The 20,019-nt window shown below is 37.5% G+C and overlaps 2 protein-coding genes across 3 annotated transcripts in view; one reads left to right on the forward strand and one right to left on the reverse strand.

Moving 5' to 3' along the window:
* Positions 1–1,066: 1,066 nt before the first annotated feature.
* Positions 1,067–5,594, forward strand: SFR1 (SWI5 dependent homologous recombination repair protein 1). Of its 2 annotated transcripts, none has more exons than XM_026050593.1 (4): positions 1,067–1,339; positions 3,108–3,223; positions 4,039–4,422; positions 4,631–5,594. In XM_026050593.1, the coding sequence occupies exons 2-4, from the start codon at positions 3,128–3,130 to the stop codon at positions 4,820–4,822; spliced, it is 672 nt and encodes a 223-aa protein (XP_025906378.1). In that variant the 5' UTR covers positions 1,067–1,339; positions 3,108–3,127; the 3' UTR covers positions 4,823–5,594. The 2 variants fall into 2 exon arrangements, with proteins under 2 accessions (XP_025906378.1, XP_025906379.1); XM_026050594.1 differs by having other exon boundaries at positions 1,067–1,335.
* A 614-nt stretch (positions 5,595–6,208) lies between these two features.
* The window catches only part of CFAP43 (cilia and flagella associated protein 43), a 36,845-nt gene continuing 23,034 nt past the window's right edge, over positions 6,209–20,019 (reverse strand). Inside the window, exons 20-39 of the mRNA XM_026050683.1 lie at positions 19,250–19,327; positions 18,734–18,859; positions 17,727–17,831; positions 16,900–17,016; positions 16,437–16,646; positions 16,080–16,286; positions 15,290–15,379; positions 14,434–14,511; positions 13,800–13,925; positions 12,707–12,826; positions 12,519–12,626; positions 12,117–12,203; positions 11,580–11,668; positions 10,967–11,174; positions 10,015–10,127; positions 9,251–9,407; positions 8,257–8,421; positions 7,827–7,907; positions 6,953–7,106; positions 6,209–6,465 (exon numbers count right to left, since the gene is read on the reverse strand). Coding sequence (XP_025906468.1) covers positions 6,308–6,465; positions 6,953–7,106; positions 7,827–7,907; positions 8,257–8,421; positions 9,251–9,407; positions 10,015–10,127; positions 10,967–11,174; positions 11,580–11,668; positions 12,117–12,203; positions 12,519–12,626; positions 12,707–12,826; positions 13,800–13,925; positions 14,434–14,511; positions 15,290–15,379; positions 16,080–16,286; positions 16,437–16,646; positions 16,900–17,016; positions 17,727–17,831; positions 18,734–18,859; positions 19,250–19,327 — 2,577 coding nt within the window. The 3' untranslated portion in view covers positions 6,209–6,307. The remainder of the gene's footprint in view (positions 6,466–6,952; positions 7,107–7,826; positions 7,908–8,256; positions 8,422–9,250; positions 9,408–10,014; positions 10,128–10,966; positions 11,175–11,579; positions 11,669–12,116; positions 12,204–12,518; positions 12,627–12,706; positions 12,827–13,799; positions 13,926–14,433; positions 14,512–15,289; positions 15,380–16,079; positions 16,287–16,436; positions 16,647–16,899; positions 17,017–17,726; positions 17,832–18,733; positions 18,860–19,249; positions 19,328–20,019) is intronic.

Below are 20,019 nucleotides of genomic sequence, written 5' to 3' on the forward strand. Positions count from 1 at the left end.
AACAACACCTCTGAATTCCTTCAAGCAATAATTATCACGTGAGTTTTCCTGCTGTCGTAACAAATCAAACAGGATGTGATCTTCACTATCAAATTCTCCTTGAACTGTGGCTGACCTATATATATATATATGGTCAAAAACAYGGTAACTACCAATACAATGTCAGGCCTACACTGCGCTCACCTCTCCAGGTAATAGTGTGTCCTGTCTCTGCATCCATGGAAGTTATGCAAGGATAAATCCAGCCTCCTGCTCCGTGGTCGCTGTGAGGACTCTGCAGGGAACTACTGCCCTGCCACCCCACACCCCAAGGGCCCGACATGCTCAGGCTCTCCAGCCTGCAAACCACACGCACAGCAGCCACTATTCGCTGCGTGAGGCCTCCTCATACCGACCTGCCATGGGCAGAGCCAGGGCAGCCATGGATACCTCCTCCATCAGCACTTGCCCTTTGCAGCTACTTCAGATGGTTTTTCTCAGTCCTGACAGGTATACTAGTAAAACACACTTTTATGCAGATCATCGTGGAGAAACAGGCACTTGCATAGGCAATGAAGCCTCAGGGTGGCAGGGGATGTGGCTGAGGAGGCCACACTGARATTTCTGCTTGGTTCAGCAGCCCTCCAAATGCGAGGGCGCTCTCTGACCCCACAGCTTAGGCTGCCCCTGCACGGGGCTACTCCTTGTTGCCATCCCKACTGTTCTTCCAGTCCCTTCTTCTTCTGTGGCGCCAGCTTTGTGTCCGACTGGACTGCACCACCTCCACYACAATGCCACCGAGCCTCAGGAATACCCGGCCGTGACACGACAAAGACACCGGAGCCCCTTCGTGTACCCTGCCCGCCCGCGCCGCTCCCCGCTTCGCGCGCCCGCCCGCGCCGCTCTGCAGGCGCAGAAACAGCTCCGCGCGCGGGGCGCCCCCCGCCGGCCGCCCCTGCGCAGGCGCGCGGCGGGAAGCCCGCTGGCCCCGCCCCCTCCGCCCGGAAGCGGGAAATTGAAGCGGCCCCTGGTGGGGCGGGTGACTGTTGGGGCCGTTATGGCCGTTGGGAGGGAGTGCTAGCGCGTGCCGCGCTGAGGGGGAGCGGCCGTTGGTGCCGACGGTTTTCCCGTTCGCGACTGCCGTGAGGCCTCCTCGGTGCTTGGGTGGCGCGCCGGGGATGTGTGTCTCGTTAGACGGAGTTGCCGGTGTCTGGGAGCCTTCTGGGCGCTCCCCGGCCCCGTTGCTTTCCCTCTGAGGGAGAGGTAAACTGTACGTGAGATGAATATTGTAACGTGGGGTAGCCCCAAGCAGGAAAACTGAGGCACCCAAAGCCGGAGAGTTGTCCAAAACATTAAGTARGTAAGTACTGAAGTGCAAAGTTGTCTTCTCTGCGTCCAGTCCATGTTTTTGTTACTTGCTGCACAGGTTTTATTTATTTGTTTATTTTGCGTATGGCAAGTAGTGTTACAGCTTGAAAACACAAAGCATTCTTAGACTGAGGTGTTTGGGAGGAAGGCGTTAACARCACAGAAGAGAATCGTTAATATGCAACTCCAAAGAGTTACAGTGACGGTGAACCCTTGAAAATTCTTCTTTGTGTTTAAGGTCATTTGGATACAAACACTGTGCATCACAACCTAAAGGCAGTGAGGCATGAGGTTTTATTATTTATTTTAAAAGATTTGAACAAATGCTCTCAGGCTTGAAATTGTTTTGGTTTTTGGTAGCAAGATACATTATGTGCTTCTGGCAAGCTATAAAGGTGTTTTTCAGGTSCTCTTGTGCAGTCTGAGAAATAATAGTGATAACTTATGTTTGATGTGTGCTGTGGGCTTCCTCTTTAATGCACAAATTGCTAAAGGTATTCAATTAATCTGACTCTTGTTCCTTTACAAAGTCTTTCTCTTTTAATGAGAAACCATATGTTGAATTTTGAACAGCTGGGGGGAGTATTGCCTTGCAAGATAAGTGAGGATTTGTGCCCTTGCTACAGAGCCAGGCAGACTCCAGTTGCTCGGTTTTAAAGCTTTGTTACACTGAAGATTTGGCCAGCTCCCTATCTAAGGGGGAATCCCTTTGTGCCAGTCTGGTGGTGTGCAGCAATTTGATCCCAGATTTTTAAGAGGTTTTTCTTTTGAAGTCCCTAATTACAATTTCCAGGTACAGGGAGGTATAGCTGACAATTTTCCAGCTGCATGCTGGTCACTAAAAGGTGTTCACAAGTGCTTAACTTACTTAAATGTTGCCAAGTCAATTTAAAGGTGAGGCATGCTGAGAGGTGTGACATCATTTTCATTATGGTGCTTTTCTGAGCAAGCTAGGGAGGCTTAGTTTTAATTAAAATTCCACTTTGTGAGTAATTACTCTTTCAAGTAGCACCTCCAAAGGATCAAATAAGAGTAGGTTATTTTCACAGACCAGGGGATGTGTGAGTGGTTGTGGATTTGTTTTGGTTTTTTTAGATTAGTTGTTTATATAGATGGACAATAAATTTTCTTATGGCTCCCAGCAATTCTTTTATCTCTATTTGAGATGCAGATAAATGGAAGGAGTGATTCTGTGCTACTCATTTTAGCAAGGATTACTCCTGTGAGTTAAACAAGTAGTAAGAGTCTTTGAGGTTAAGAAGAAAATAAAGTTTGTTTGAAGTGGTTTTTTTTTTTTTGTTAATTTTGATGTTGTAGTATCTAACCTTGGGAATTATAGTCTAGTGGGCTGAGTTCCTTCATAAATTCTGCTTCAAACACTTGAAAGAGCTCACCAACACTGAAGGTGGGAGAAAGTTTGCAATGAAGAATAACTRTAAGCTTTTTGTAATATTTTTCTTATTTTAAAAAATATCTTCTATAGCCTTTGAGTGAGGGAGACATAGTAAACAGAAGTATAGTAAGCTGATTTATACCTGGTAGTACTGTCATTTATCCTCTTGAAGTAAAGCTGTTCGCATACCAAAATCTTTCATGGCAAATGAAATCGTTGTAGAAGATGAGTAGCCATCTTTTTGAACTTGACAGAAAATAAGCCATGCTATTTCTTATCTGGGCTTTTTACCCATCTCTGCAGCCATGTGGCTGTTATGATTAGGCTAAAAATGGCAGTGTGCATAATTTAATCTTTCTTTTAACAGAAATTGCTTTTCATCTGAAGATGGAAGAACCAGAGTTTGATAAATCGCCTTCTCTGTGCAGTACTCCAAAGGACTCTGAGACAACATCTCTGCAGAGCACTAGTTYAGGGAAACAGGTATGAAAATATATTGGTTTCCATTAATATGACTGAGTAGTGACAGAAGTAATTATGAAACCATTAAGTAGGTGGTGAGGTACTGTTGCTGAAAGGCTAAAGATTATAAGACAAAGTTGTAAGTAGCTTATACCTATAACTGCAAGGTTGTCCAGGTAAGGAATGCTTTTGCTGTAGTTTGCCCTAAATATGAAAGTCTGTTATGAATACAGAATGGTGTAGCAGTATGTCCAATATGCTATGTACATGCTAATAATTTGAATAATGTTTTTTCTTTTAAATTTCCTTTTTCAATGTTCTAGTTTCCTCAGATCCATTTTCCACAGGTAGAATCCACAGGTAAAAATGTTAACTACCATTTATGAAAATCTGCCATTTTTAAGAAGAAAATTTTACTTGGTGTATGCTTGTTARTGAAGGAGTGTGTGTGTGTTGGGGGAGAGGAGCAACAAGAACAATCTGTATCTACATGACATTACAGGGAAAATCAAACAATGCAATAAAATTAAGTTTAAATGTGTCATATACCTTCTGCATGAAGACTTGAGAAGCAATTTTGCTTTAATAAAGATTACAGCACTTRGTCCTTGAAACATTCCTGTATCTTGCAGCTGTGTGTGAAAGCACGTGTGAAAGAAAGAAGGTAACTTTGTTCTAGTTTGTGAAAGCTATAGCAATAATTAGGAAGTCTGACTTTACAGCGTCCTTTCTATATTCTGTGTAAAATAATAAAAAGGATATAAATCAAAAATGAGATTATTCTGAGAAATTAGGACTTTTTTTCTCCTTTTTTGTTGTTCTTTAATTTTCTTTAGCCAATGAGTGCAGCTTTGAGGGAGCGATTAAGGAAAACAAGACGTTCCTTTAATGCTAATCTTACAGTGGCAAAAAGACTCAAAATAGACACTGAAGAAAAAGACTGTGCCAATTCTGACAAAACTTGTGTATTGAAGAATGCAGATTTTTCCAGGTTACAAGATAGTCCTGAAAGCCTGGAAAGAAACAGCCCTGCACATGYCTGTTTCAAAAGTTCCTTACAGAAAAACACTCCCTGTGAATCAGCAGAGAATTCTTGTGTGCTAAGGACTAATCTTAATCACCAACAATCCCTGGAAGAGAAAGCACGGCTCATGAAGCAAGTGCAGGAGAAAGAAGATCTACTTCGAAGACTCAAACTGGTCAAGATGTACAGATCTAAGGTGAGGGAAAACTCAGAAAAAGTATTTCTGACGTTCTTGGAAGTAGAATTGACACTGAAATCCAAATTTATTGTGAATTGTTATTGTTGCTTAAATCAAGAAATGTGTGGTGTTTGTGTATTGTCTCAGTTTAAATTGCCTAATAAAAATAGATGCAGGGTCTTAATAGTATCTGTTATTTGCTGAAATATTTTTATCTCAATTTCAGAATAACCTGTCTGAACTGCAGGCTTTGATAGTGAAGTGGAGAAGCAGTACTCAGCTGATGCTTTATGAGCTGCAGTCGGCCTTCTCTGCAGATGGCAAGAAAGTCAGTCTCACTCAGCTGATAGATAATTTTGGATTAGAAGACAAGTTATTACACTACAGCAGAACAGAAGAAGACTTTGTAGACACATAATCTACAATTGCAAAATTTTAAGTTACAAATGTATACATGTGGAAAAGACTGAATATAAACTTTGTGTAAGAAGTGTGTTATTCAAACTAGTAGACTTTATGCTTTGGCAGATTTTCCTATGAGGCATTCATAAAACTATGTATGTTGGTATGGYAGGCACTGTAGAAGGCTTTAATTTGTACAAAAGACTTATTGCCTGTTTTGCAAAACCTGGCTTGGACTTGATCAGTGAATAGCTTTTTTTTTAATAATCAAGTAATAGTTTAATGGATAGTCTTTGATTATCCTGAAATAATGAGCTCAAATTAACTGTCATTTCTGTTGATATTCAGATGGGGAAGTGTTCAGTTCTTTGTTTGCACTTACTTCAAATTTCTTGCTGCTGCCTGTCAGTTACTTGTACTGTTTGCAAGTTAAGGATAAATCAGTTGTATATAGTTAATGCTCTGAAGCTGCAATGAGTTATTCTCCTAGCTTTAGTGAGGGGAAATGTGCCCTAATGCAGTAGTTTCTAGTCACTGGTCTAGATGCCTCTCTCTTGGGAAACTGCCTCTAAAGCATTCTGCTGCAGTCTGAAATAATGGGAGTGAAGAAAAGTGCAAACATCTCCMTTCTGCTGCCTCAGGTGACAGTCAATGCTTTTTCTCTCTGTAAGTATGCAGGAAAAACAGGCCTCATCTAATGGGACTACTTCAATTGCGTGTCATTTACTTCTCTGTGGTAAAGCTGAATAAAGCTTTAGTGTTTCATTTATCATGATGCTTGAAATGTTTATCTTAATTTCAAATTGTTTATTTTCCCTTTTTTGTGTATGCATATATTGTTTCATGTATGGCTGTCATAGTTGTGATGCAAAATACAGCAGTCTAAACTCAAGAAGCACCTAAAATAAGATCTTTCCCACTCCTGTATATTTTTTATCCTTGTGTATGATGAATCTAAGATGCCCACTATGTTGTTATCTAAGTATTTCAAGATTAACATTTTTTACAAGACTTATAATTGATTTCTTCTCAACAGTTTTTAAATGATGTTTTTAATTCAAATTAAATTCAAATCAAAAAACACAGACATTTTAGGAGGTGCAAATATAGCTCTTGCCTTTCTTGCAGTAGTTCAATATCAATCTCCTAAAATTGCATGTTAGACTACTGGATATATAAATATATCTTCTACCATCCTGCTATTTCTTTTACTATTTATTTTCTGTAATGAGCTAATATCTATTTTGTGTTTTGATTTCATAACCATTTCACAAACAAATATAAATGTAGAAAAGATCAATGTACATCAGTGTACAATCTACATCAATGTACAAAACAGACAACCATGCATCTCAAAGTGAAGTTCTTTTCTAAAGAAATTACTACAGAAATCTTTTGCTGGAAGAAAAAATCAGAAGCCTTTTTTTGTCCAAACTTTATTCATAGACAAGACCCCTGGAGTACTGTACCTACTAGAACTCTGTTTTGTTTTGTTTTTTTTTCAAATCATAGGTAATGTTCTTAACTTCAGCCTTTCATCTTCTGCCTGAAGAACTCTGAGCTCCTCTTCCTGTTTCTTTACGTTATCGCGTAGCCTTTTCTGCCTCAAAATATCTTGATAACGCTGCTGAGCAATCTCTTCAAATACAAGCTGTGTGTCTGCATAAAAYGAAGTATAATGAGTAGTATGTATTTGTAGATGAAGTATAGTCTGTTTCTTTAGTGGACCTGTTCCAGGGTTACTTGAAGMTCTCTAATAAATGGGGTCAGCCTTAAAAAATAAAGTTAAACTTAATATATTTATTGTGGCAAATAGCAGAATTTTCAACAAGGCCCTGAACATGCTTTCTTGCCTTTCCAATAAGTACTCGCTGGTTTTAAAAATCTAACTCTCTGTTCTGAGAAAAAATAACTTATTTTGCCCAATGAAGGGATTAATAACTCAGTACTTTGACTTAATTTCAGCAGCCTATCACTTAACTTGGGTTACAAGAGCAACATTCTCTAGAGTAACAGATGCTGAAATCCCTCTGGGAGAAAGGGCCCTGTTAACTGCCACTCTAGCCATCAMCACACAGCCCTTCCCCACGGGCTGATGCTGAGGACTTCACTTACGCCTTAAAATGTGCTACTGCCTGTGACTTACCAGCTGCCTTGAAGATATGCTCCCTTTCTGAGACAGATACAAGCATTTCTTGCAGCTCCAGGCTGAGCTTGTAGTTTGCTTGCTCCTTTAAGCTGATGTATTTCTCCAGCTCTTTAATTATTTTCTGACGGTTCTTCACATTCTTCTGGTGCAGCTGTCCATTTCCCAATAAATAAAGCAAATGTATGTGATAATATGAAAGGTGTTCTGACAAATATCAATGTAAACCTATCATCTTCCATACCGCATTATAGTTCAATTAATTTTTATAGGTTTTGGTTTGATTACCTGCCCGTTACAGCTTTTATTGTATACCACCCTTTGCATATTTTATTCCAGTATGTTTAATGGTGTTCTAATATAATTAGCTGAGAAGAAGGAGCAAAGACTTATGGGTCAAGGAGAGGGGTATATTAAAGGTAAGACTTAAAAGGAAAAGCGAGGAGATAAAGTAAATGCAAGCAGTGAGGTGAGAACACTGTTTGGCTCCTATGCACAAAAGGACTTTGTGATTTTAGTGAAGCTGGCTAGAGGGCTGGAAAGGGACAGGGTAACTATTAAAAATCTCTGCAGGGCTTATCTATGCTGCAGTCAATATATGATGACTGCCTCCAACCATTTAGCTACTGGCCATGACAGTGTTGCTGTCACTGCTSAGAGCAAGTTGAAGACACTGCCGAATGCCCGGTGAATAAACATATGGGTACACATATTCGTCCACGTGCTGCTGTGGCTATGCTGCAAGCAGCCCTTGAATTAATTGAAGAGTTGGTTTGACTGCATCAGGTGCAATTACACTGTAAAAACATCTTTTGCTATGAAAAGAGAAGAAATTAATTTAAACGAAGTATGTGGTAGTTCGTTTGGGATTTACCTCGTCCATGACAATGAGAGTCTGCTCCATCATTGAAAGCTGGTGAGTGACACGGCTGTCATAGTTCAGCACAGTTAGGAACTGGAAAAGTAAAAGAATCCAGATGAAGCCTGTTTGTTTTCAACCATTTTGCCCTTCTTTAAAGGYAATCATATTACATGAAACTCAGAAAATGGGAACTCTACACAGCAGAAGCCACTAGTAGATAAGCCAAGAGTTAGGGATAATGTTGCTCTTGCTTATACGTGAACATCCCAAAGAACTTCACTACTGAACAATGTCAAGAGCAAAACTTTTGAAAACTGAATTGTTGACCTAGGAAGCATCAAGTTTTTTTCATAGTTGGAAAGCAACGAAGAGAAACTAGCAATGCTACAAGAATAGGCAGCAAAATTTTTGTGGTCAAAAGGCGTAGCAGAAGGTAACTCACTAGTTGGTGATCTTTTGAAACACGTAATGTTAGAATATCCCGAGCCTTCTGTTTCAGATCTTCTATCTGCATTTTCATTTTCTTGTGTTCCCATTCCAGCTGAAATATCCCTTTAGAGAAGTCTTTACATTCCACCATGCTAGCAATTTTCTTTTCTCCTTCAGCCTGAAGAGATTAATCTTAATTAACATACTTTATGAATTACAGAATAATTATGTGCAAGTATATGGGCAAGCCTCCAAAGCCGTAATTTTAGTAAGGGAGGGGTGCCATACAGTCTCTTTCCAGACTTAGCTCCAGAGAGTTATCTTTTGTGGAATTTTGTTGCCTTTTAGGCACTGTGCAGCACTGCAGCATTGGGTCGGAGGAGGAGATGAAGAAAATTACAACTAACCTCTCTCTCTCTTATCATCCTATCTGGTTAAAATGCTCAAGTGCTTTATCTCCACAAAATATTAACTTGCTCTGTATCAGGTATTCTGGAGTTATTACTGAAGAATTTGTGCAGTAGCAGTAAAAAGCAATTTTGTACAGTTAAAATGCCTAAGAAAATAACCTTTATCAAGACTTGGAAAAACTTAAGCGTATAAAGTATGATGATCAATTCCACATTATATAAAAAGGTGCATTTTTTTAAACTCTTATTATAAACTATTGATCATTTCTTTCRTAATATAACTGTGTTTTTTCCATGAGGGAATTTTAGGACTGGTACCCAGGTTATTTGCATTCTCTATTTACAGCATATGCCTAAGAGATGGTGTGTCTAAAAAATGTTGCTGTTCCATTGATCTGAACTTTATTGATCAAATATCAAGAAAAAGTCTGTACTTCAATCTTTAAATTATGAGAGACATTACAAAATTCTTAGTACAACTGAGCCTACTGGTTTGTGGTAATGAATAGAAACTGGATGTCAAAGTGGAGAAAAAGCATTTGAGGGGGAACACCTTTGTCTAAAGAACTTAAATATCCTTCAGATAATGTACATTACCATGATAGTGCARTTCAGTTCTTCAATAACACTCTTATTAATAAGAATGGCATCAGTGAAATCTGGGAGCTCAGTGCTTTCCAATTCCACCTGTCCTTGTTTTAGCAAAAATTGAACAGTCAAATTCATTTGAAGCTTCATCTTCTCCTCCCGCAGCCTAGAATGGCAGAAACCCAAAAGCAGTTAGTGGTTTTACCACACATATAAATACTTCCATGATCCTCAAAACTTTTCTGTTTATTACTGATGTATTAAGATATATGTTCATGTAGGGTTTATTCTTTCAGATTTAGCCTGTGTTCTCTTTGTTCCCAAAATGACTTCAAAATTTGCAGTTCATTTCTATACATAATATTCTCACCCACTGGATTTTTGTTTTCTTAAAACACTATGGAAGTATCCTTACTGAGCAAATCCTTCACAATAATTGAAAGGAAAATACAGGGAATTCCAAGGCAATACCTGTCTTGTACAGTTCCTGCTGGTGTTTGTTGCTGAAGGACAATGACTGTGAATGCATGCATGAAAAAAAGAAAAATTACAAGCCCAAATAGCTCTGTGAAAATAGGGCTTGTGAATGAGCAGCATATTACAACTGAGAGCGATTACTGCAGCTTCTTTAGCTTTTATCTTAGGTCTCATCTGTGAGAGAATTCTAGCTATGTGTGGTAGAGCACCCAGCTGATCCAATTCTGTGTGTGAYTCTTGGTTCTATATTAGAGCAGAACTAAAATGTAGCTGAGCATAGCAAAACAAACAATTACCACGTGAGCTCTTGGAAAATGTCTCCTATTTCCAACTTCATCTTCTCATCTTCATCTATTCTCCTCTGGAGAAAAGCCTGCATATCTGCCAGTGTCAGGGCTTTCGACTTCACCTAAGCAAACAACATGATGCCATCACAAACTTGTTCAGCTTCATRAGTTTGTGAAGCTCTCTTCAAGAACTGAGAGAACAAGATTTTCAGAAGGCAGAGGTATGTATAAATAGGATGCCTGATGTTTTGAGGATCCCACTAAAGCACACAAGACTTAGAAGATAAAATTCTTGCACTCCGCTCAAAAAATCATTAATTCATTTATATATAGTTTATTCATAAGAAGGAGAATCACATTTCCTGCTCTTTTGATCAGATGTGTCCACATCTCTGAATAACTCAGATTTATACCTTCATACACTTTAAATAAACTAATTGTTTAATAGATTATTCTAGCAACACCCTCTATTAAGACTTGCTCTTGGCATTGTAAAAGAGAATGAGTATACAGAGGGGCAGATGTAGCATGCCAATGCAACATAAACATTCTAATAGGCAATTAAAATCAAATACCTTTTTGTTTGTTTGCTTGTTTGAATAAATAAAATAAAAAAAAGAAAAAAAAGGTCCATGAAGCCATGCCAAGGCCCCAGTCATTTTGATCAAATCTTCCCACATTTATGTAATTTCCACTGGAGGAAAACTAGAACTGATTTCCTTTGATGACATTTTTATTATTTTGATTTGAACAAAAGGTGGCCAGAAGTAACATAGGCTCAAGGGTGGTTTGTGTGTGCTGTGCTGCCATTTTACCCCAGTCCTATGCTTGAACCTACCCCATTCACCCAGTCCTATGCTTGAACCTACCCCATTCACCCAGTCCTATGCTTGAACCCCACAGAAGCTTAAGATCTGAAAACATCAAAAAGTAGAGTGGCAAAATAAAGCATTTTACATACGAGTTGCTCACTCTCCACTTTGTTTCGTCTAGCCAGACAAAAGCGGTCCCATAGAGATGGATCTAAGCCGTTAGGCATGTGTTCAGGTTTATCCAATTCATCCATGGCTTTCATTAAAAGATTAAGTCCTTCTTGGTAATCTTCAGCAGAGCCTGAGTGATCCCCATATGGGCTAGCAGTGTCAACGAGAATTTTCGTCTTCTGGATTCTAATGTACATAGTATATACAATATTTACATGTATCTTTATTTTCTCTTACATAAAACAAGTTAATGTAGAACTAAGCATTTCATTCTCATTTCATTCATTGCTCTTGCAAAGAGCAACTAGGTAATATTACAGATTTTTCAAAACAAAAATATAAGCTTTTGAGAACTATTTATTATTTATATTGGATTTAAAATAGATTGTTCAGGGTGGACGAGGAAATGTGAGTGATCAAACTAAGTATATGGTGGAAATCATCAACTATTGTCAACTATCCACGTAAAAAGTAGGGAAGTAGTCAGTCCATWGATTATCAAGGTATTTTAGATAACTGAAATAAAGTGTTCTCATTCTTAAAACACAAAAACTGTTGTATTTTAACAGATAAAATCATATTGGATSTTACCTTGGTCGACGTCTGTAAAGTTTGAAAAGTTTATCAAGAAGGTATGCAGGAATGTCAGCAAAATCCTTTCTAAAATCAGATTCCAAAATCTAGGAGGGAAACAGACTCCTTGTCATTACAATGTTATGATAAAAAAAAATCCTTCCCATCCTCTCCTCAGAATATGGTGCTTCCAAGCTTTCCATTCAGGGAATCTTGTCTATTTCATATATTGTTGCTCTCAGACACGACAGTTTACACTGTCTTTTTTTTTTTTTTTTCTTTAATGTTAAGGAAGACTCAAGGCTGAGCACACAACTACAAGACTAGATGTGTCAGTTTTGTCACACTAAGATTCTCTGTGAAGAAAGTTCTCCTGGCTCCCAAGTGATTATAAGGACTCATTTGCACATGCCTTCCCTTCCTGTTTAACTTCAGTGATCGGCAAATTAATCAGATCCAATTGCCTTGCTTAAAATAACATGTGTTCTTCTAATAACTGAGATGCAGCATCATCTTTATATATGTGARTCTGCTTGGATGTGTCTAGAGTCTCACCTTATCTTCAGCAATTGCATTTTCATAGGTGTCTATATAAGCATCAATTTTCCTGTTTGTACACTGGATTGTTTTTGTAGACTTTACCTGTAGTGAAAAAAAGGAGAATTTCAAGAACAAAACTCAGTTAGTAGAAGCCTTTATTGGCTATTTGCATACACTGGTGAAGCCAACAAACTCTTATTTCYTTTGAGCTATATATACTAACAACACAATCACTTCTCCAGGGCTGTTTCCTGTGGGTACTGCTTAAAGGTATAAAATCAAGTATTCCTTCTGCTTAAAAAAGTATTTTATAGCATCTTTCACCAACGCTTCTATGTTTCTTGCATGAACCAAAGATATAACATTAGTAAAAACTTTAAAAACTGTATATTTCAAAAATGCAAGCTGATCACTCACTTTCTCTTTCCGCTTCTTCTTAAGCAAATGATGAAGTTCAGCTTCTCTGGTGTCCAACTCTTCATCCAACAGCAAAGAATAAAGGATATTGATTATTTTGAGTTCTTCCTGTGGAAAGAAAAAAAAAAGTTAACAAATATTCCCGTAGCATAGAGATAGAGATTAAATATCAGAGTTCTCTACCATACCTGATAGATGACCATCTGTGAATTCACTTTCCTTTCAAAGAGTTTACACAAAGTCTCATCAAAACTTTGTGTTGTTTCCTGGATGGAAGCTTGAAGTTTCTTCAATTCAGCTTCCAGAGCCTGGAGAAGGCAAGGACATGAGAGCACTATTGCATCTGGAGGAACAACAAGCTATACTGGTACATGAGTGTAATGTGGGATGCTGGAGATTGCAGTGTGGAACTGTAACCCCCCAAAGCAAGGCAAGATTTTATAGTTGTGCCTCACTCCCAAGCCATGAAATATTAATTAATCAAAATAAAAGGAAATGGAACCTACATTGTTTACAGAATTAGGTGAAACCAGTTCCCCTTCAGAAGCCAAATATAATCTCATAATCTGTTGTGCAATAAATTTTGTGTTGGATTGGTTTGACCAAATGACACTACTCCCTTTTGAAGTTAACAGGATCTGGCTATTAGACCTATTAGCTGAACAGTTCAGTTTTGTACAATCAAAAAAACATTCTGGAAGACATTATTTGAATAACTGTGATAAAACAGAAAGCAGGACCCACATTTCTTTAAATCTGTCCTAACAATGGTGAGGGTTGTCCCTGAGAATGAAGCTATTATTTCCACTATCAGTTAGCTACTGCACTTGAAAATGATCACAGATAAATTTGTAAGAGAAAGATCCTTTAGCCAAAAGATCCCGGCAATTACTTGTTTGGAAGAAGAGGATTGCCAAGCTACCAAGTTTTGTTGATCAAATTACCACTTAGAAGAACAAACATTGTGATATTAAATATACATAGTATCAGCAATTCTGGGAATACAACCTGAGAAAATACTTTAGGAATAGTGGGACATTTCTGAAGGAAAGTGATCTTTTGTCAGTTGTCACAAGGTTTAGCACATAATAATGTTTGCTGCTTTTTCTACTGTTCGAGCTAGAAACTTATATACTAATATACCATTCCATGGGAACTTTGTTCTTTACTTGTTCTTTGCTTGTTTTATTTATTGGCRTTTATATTTACAATTAGATCCCAAGCAAGACTCAAAGCTTTGGCCAGGCAAATTGAAGAAAAAGACTCCTCTTTTTAACTTACTCTTTTGTGCTTTTCTCTTTCTTCGTTCAGTTCCTGGACTTTTTTCTCATATTCTCTGAATATTTTCTTTTCTTCTTCATTCCAAACAGATTCAGATTTGGATATAAAAGAAGGTGGAGGAATATCCTGGGGATATTAAAAGGAATATGTTTCAAAAACAATATTAAATATCTGTCAATAGGCTAACAAAATACAGTATGCATAAAATTTAATGAAAGGCATCTCTTAGTGGTAGATTAGGTAGAAGCCTTAAGTCTGAAGAATGTGTATATTTTGTTTCTCTGGTTTGCTCTTTGCACCAATACTTTAGATATAAATACCATCAAGTTYTTTTTTACTTACTAAGAAGAATTCTCTACATTCAATGTCTTGTAAAATGTAAAAGAATTATTTTATTTGCTGAGTTAATTGGAACAGAGTGCTTTCCTWTAAGATAAAAGCTGAATCAAAAACCTCTCCCTTCATAAAATAGTCACAGTGGTAAGACTAAATTAGGTGCCTGTACTATTCCACTGKGATAGATACAGGTGTTGATGGGTATTTACCTTTCGTTTTAAATATTTTCTGTTTTTAATTCACATTTCCCTAAAAGCACTACAAGCTACCCAGATCATATGGCAGAAAGGCAGCTCACAATTTTCAGGATGTCTTCCCTTTTGACTTCTAGCACTCCCCCCATCATGTCATTAAGAGCACGCAGTCTTTCATTGTCCTAGGAAAGACAACAAAAACACTGTTAGATGCAAAAGGAAGGGTAGTAATTGGAAGTGAAGAATGATAAAGGAGCAGTTCACTTCTAGATCACCAATAAGACTCTGCTGTCTGTCACCAGTAGATCAATGCTCTTTGCTGATGCATATGAAATAAGACAAAAGTTTGACAGATTTTTTTCTTATAGACAGAAGCTCATATACCAAACAACTTACTACCAATGCCCTTCTAGCAGTTTTGAAAGGAATAGATGGGGACAGACTAGTCCTGGCCATGTGGTAGGTTAGGGTGAAGGAAGCTATAGAATAACTGCCTTATTGTGCATCATTTTGGGSCTAGAGTTTTCACAGAGTTTTTAAAGCCAGAGAGGAACATTTCATCATCTAGTCCTGTCTGTGACAAACAGAACTCAAAGCAACTCTTGCAACAAACAACTATCAAGCTCAAAACTTTTGACCAAGCAGTAGCATGTGTTCAGAAATATATCTAGTCCCTAGTCACAATATAGTGTTTTTAATCGGCATCGAGTGTATTTTTTAAAATTGCTTGCCTACACTAAATATTTTCTTCGTCCAGCTAATCTATTATTCTGACTGTAAAGTGTAATGGAAAAGGCACATTTCGTTCATTATCATGCCCTAAAATCATTATTACTTATCATCATTACAGTTATTCTACAGTATTACTACTTTACTGTAATATTCCAGTACAACACTAATTACACAAAGCCACAGTAGTGACAATGGCTTGTTAAGTGGAAAGGATACTATTCCAAGTACCAGAGCAGCAAGTCGTCTTTCCATTTCAAGCTTAGCCAGCATCTCTGCTTTTGCTCTCTCCTGCGGAGTCAAGTACTTTTCAACTTTAATCTGAAGGGAGAAAATGTTCATATTAGGTTTCTTCTCCTCAGACATGTTCACACAAGGTCTGAGAACATTTGGAAAAGCAATGTAATATAAAYTTCTCTTGTTTTCTTTCTCTGGTGTTGGTAATCTTCAAGAAGAAAACTGTTCTTTAGAACAGCTCCAAAAACTATATTCAAAAATGCTAAAATATACACTTTTTTTTTTTTCTGATATTAGTCATGTTTTGTGCATTATATCTGTGGATTTTCTGGTAGTAGAATATGGACTGGTAGGTAAGAAGACAAAATAGGGTAGAGAGAGACTAAAGGAGCGGATAAGCTCAGTAGGATATTTTGTATCAGAATATGGTGCTTATTTATAGATTATCAATTGAATTTAGAAGTATAATAGTAAGTATGCTTTGATACCTAAATAGCTAGTTTCAAAGTGCCCCTCTTAGTCTGGTTTGAACTGTTTTATCAGAGATGAGGTAATTTCTACCTAGTCTGTGAGCAACTACAAACTTCTGAATTCAGTTTTATGCAGATTTCATTTCATCTTTTTACCTAAAAAGAGAAGGGAAGGAAAAGAGGCAGACATATGATTTTAAGTGCACAGACACATCTTTTATAAGGCTTTTCATGACCAAAAAGAATAACTTGAAATGAGGAGAATCAAAGAACTATCTTTTTGTGGGTGAAAGAAGGATTTGTTTTTCAGATACCTCTGAATCCTGGACAGTGAGTGCACGCTCTGGTACTTCATCATCTGTAAGAGCTGGCTCCCACACTTCCTCTTGGAGGTCAAGTTGTGCCAAGATTTCTCGGATCCTCAGGTTTCTTTCCTTCACTCGTGCTATCTCATGTTCCTTCTGTTGTACAGCTATGTCAAATTCCTTATTAAAAGCAGTTTTCACTTTGTAAATGATGTCCTAAAATACCATAAGAGGAAATAGATCACATCCATYCGTGATATCAGTAGGCCCAGAATATAAAAGTGCCTGCGAGTAGTGCAAGAACCAAGAGATATGACAGTGTCACTGCAGTGACACTGAAGAAGGGGTCATTCAAGAAGGGGTCACCTGTAATAATATTATTTGATTGACTTTCTGCTCCCTGGTGTGCAAGTCCAGCTGGGGGTATAAAACAGATATGTCTGCACCGTACTGAGAACTCAGACTTCCGACCAAGCTGTAAGATGCACTATTATCAGCCACTATTTCTTCTTCCATCTCTTCTTCCTCCTTAGGTAATTCAGTCTCAGGCTTGATCTCAACAAATTCCTTTCGAACCTAAATATCACAAACACAGTAGCTTTAGCAGGGGACTGAACTAGACAATCTCCAAAAGTCCCTTTCAACTTCAGTTATTCTGTATATCTCCACTAAGTACAAACACAATGTTTATTTGGACAACTATTTATTTGGACAATTTCTACAGCAAGAAACTGCATCTGAGATGAGTTTCTCTACAGCACAGCTAAGGTGTCTTTTCAGAACACCTTAGTCTGAAGTGCCTTGCTGCAGTATTTCAAAGAGATTTTACCTTAAGATCAACTGCCTCAATTTTCTTTAACTGGAGAATTTTCTCCAAAGTTTCCAGCTCTTCTTTGCTACGTTCTTTCAAAGGATAATTCTTCACTTCACAGGCTATATGGAAACACTTTTCAGATGAAAAAGAAAAAAGAAATATAGCAAAAAGTTCTTCATAAAACATCTATCAATTCTTCAATATCTGAAGAGTAAAGAGTTATAATGACTTCTTGCTAAAATTTGGAATAAAATTGAGGAATAATCAATATAGGCAATTTAGTAAAAATCAATATAGTAAAAATATAGCAGTAAGGCAAAAAGCATTTGCCTTTTTGGAACAGAACATAGCAGCTTTAAAGTTTGCTTTTGTCTGTCTTTCTTCTTTATATATAATCTATGGATATGACCTCTTTATCTAGGGAATTTTGAGAGAATTAGATCTTCGTAAAATGATTTGTCTTTTGCCATCCTTGAGATAATCCMGTATCATCAGTTTGACTAATGTCCATCTATTTAAGATAGACAAAACTATGAATAAATTTTGCCTTTATGCTCTGTSTAGCAGGAGTCATACACACTGCATGAAAAAGATGACAAATAATATTTACCACACTACATTAAGATATTCTCTGAGAACACGGAATTAAAGAATAGCTTGTTTGCCTGTCAACACTCTTATCTGACTCAGAATGTAGAGCTACCGGGGCTCAAATAAAATGAATAAAATGAAAGATTTGCATGAGCCTGGGAAGCAAATGAGAAATATCTTACGCTTCTATTTATTTTCTCACTATACCTTAATAAACTACTGCAGAAAATTAGATAGAAAACAGAGGTTACCTTAACTGCACGTCCTTTTACACACATGGAATCCCAGCACTCACGTTTGATAACATCCTGCAAGTAGCAGTTGGCTAAATTCTCCATATCAATCTCCTTCCTCAACTTTCAAGATAAAAAAAAGAAAATAATAAGAYGATATAGTACAAAGCAGACAACTTGCATTGAATTATGCAAATAAATCTAACAGATGAAATGAAGAATTGCAGTATTCCACCATTTTACACTGTTGCATCTCTCATCTCCCAAATGTCTCACTGTATTAGAARGCATTATTTTATACAAGAGAAAGAGAATTACAGAGCTTAAGCAATGTGCCCAAGGCTACAGTGTCAGAGATGGATTAGAATTCATAGTTTCTGGCACACATGATATTCCAGTTGGTGAAGGAATATCAACAGCTTTGTCTGCTTCAAAAAGTGACTTGGAATACTTGGCATGCACATCTTAAAATCTCTGCTACAGTTAACAGTTCAGTCTTCTTATGCTATGCTCTCATGAAAGAAAATTCTAGAAGATACCCTTACAAAAACATACTATTTACAAACCTTCCTCCTTTTGTCCTCTTACACTGTCCATTCTGGTGTGTGTTAAACACACCAGTGTGTGTGTTTCAAGTTTAAAGTGTGATAAACCCACTTCATTTTCTAAGAATTCTCAGAACCCTGCTGATTCTTTTCATCTCAGGCACGTAAAGCTTTAGATGTATTGAAAGCTTTTTTGGGGGGTGTTCTATTCAAAGAAGAACCTAACAATTAAAATTTTATCTGTTACTGAAGCTGCTTGCCTGCATGTTTCTGGGGAGTGGCAGCAGGACATTACTGGTGTTCATGTTCTTTTGAAAATTAACAACAACAAAGAATTATTTTCCATAATTTGGTCAGAAAAACATGGAAACGTTTCCTATTTCTTATTAATTAGCAGCCATTTTGGGATCATCTCTCTGTTCTTCATTCTTTCTTCTTCCCTTTGCTAGTTTTAAAGCATTCTGTCCAGTTCTGTCATACCCTGGCCACCTCTTGTTCAGCCTCTGCTTGCACTCTTTCTTGCTCTTCTATATCCAGGTTGAACTCCTGCTGCTCCAGTTTCTCAATGTCTGGCATCTGTTCATTCTCATGCATCATTTTCTGGATCTTTTTTTTTTAAAAAACAAATAAGTATGAGAAACAAAAATTAATGTGAATATGAGCAGAAGAAATATAACTTCTAATACTGTAGAGCAAATGATTTTAGTTAACTTCATTAACTGCTTCATGGTACAGGATAAGATGGGCTGGTAGACAGACAGAAACTAGCCCACTGAGAGGATAGACTAAACACTGCTTTTGGAGCAAGGGAAACTGTGTATTAGAAAATAATTCTTGACACAGTTGAAGGAGCATAAGCTCCTAAGCTGGCTCTTGATGCCTACTCAGTCTGTGACAGAAATCTAATAGAGCCCTTGGGCTCTGTGGTAACTGTGAAGGAAGTGTTCTTGTAAACAAAGTTGTCAAGCTGAGCCATTATCCCTGTAAGAAACTCACATTTTTACGCAGCTTTTTAATTCCCATTTTCAGCTCTTTCTTCTGGCTGGCAAACTTCTGAGTTTCTTCTCTCATGACCTGACATACAACAAACACATCATTGAAGGATAAAATTACACAAGAAGAGAAAAAAAAAAAGAAATAATTTAAAGGAACATTATTGGTAAAGGAAACAACCTCCAAAAGTATTATTAATATAGATATAGAAAGTTTAATACAGATATAGATCTAACTTAGTATGATCCTCAGAATGGCTCAAAAGAGAAAAGATTATGTAACCAGGTCAAATTGTAATCTCATGTAGACTCAGCAGAGTTTAAAAGAAAGAAAATATGAAAGAAGTACTTACAACTGAAATGATGACAGACACATTCAGCTGGCTAAGGTCTACTTCCAGAACTTTTCAAATGTTGTATATTTCTTAGATTTTTCATTGTCACTAAACATTTCCAGGGGGATAATTCAAATTTCAAGTAAACTRCCATCTGATACTCATTCAGGAAGCAGTGGAGTTTTCTGTGCTACTAAGCTTTGCAGATTAATCTCATAGGGAAAATTTTACAATTGCACCTCTGGAATTTGCTTTCTAAAATAATTTTACAACTTCATGCAGGATGATGACAAAAAATGGCAGAGAATGACTCTGTTATCAGATAGACTGCATCCTCTAAATATCTGATGCAAGTYTCCCAGACATAAATTAGCACCTTAAATCAGCCTAGGATCACACTGTTGCTGTTCAACCCCTGCTTCTCCTCGCTGTTCCCTAG

This window comes from Nothoprocta perdicaria, unplaced genomic scaffold (assembly GCF_003342845.1).
Source record: "Nothoprocta perdicaria isolate Ctin4 unplaced genomic scaffold, notPer1 scaffold_7, whole genome shotgun sequence".
NCBI classification, from domain to species: domain Eukaryota; kingdom Metazoa; phylum Chordata; class Aves; order Tinamiformes; family Tinamidae; genus Nothoprocta; species Nothoprocta perdicaria.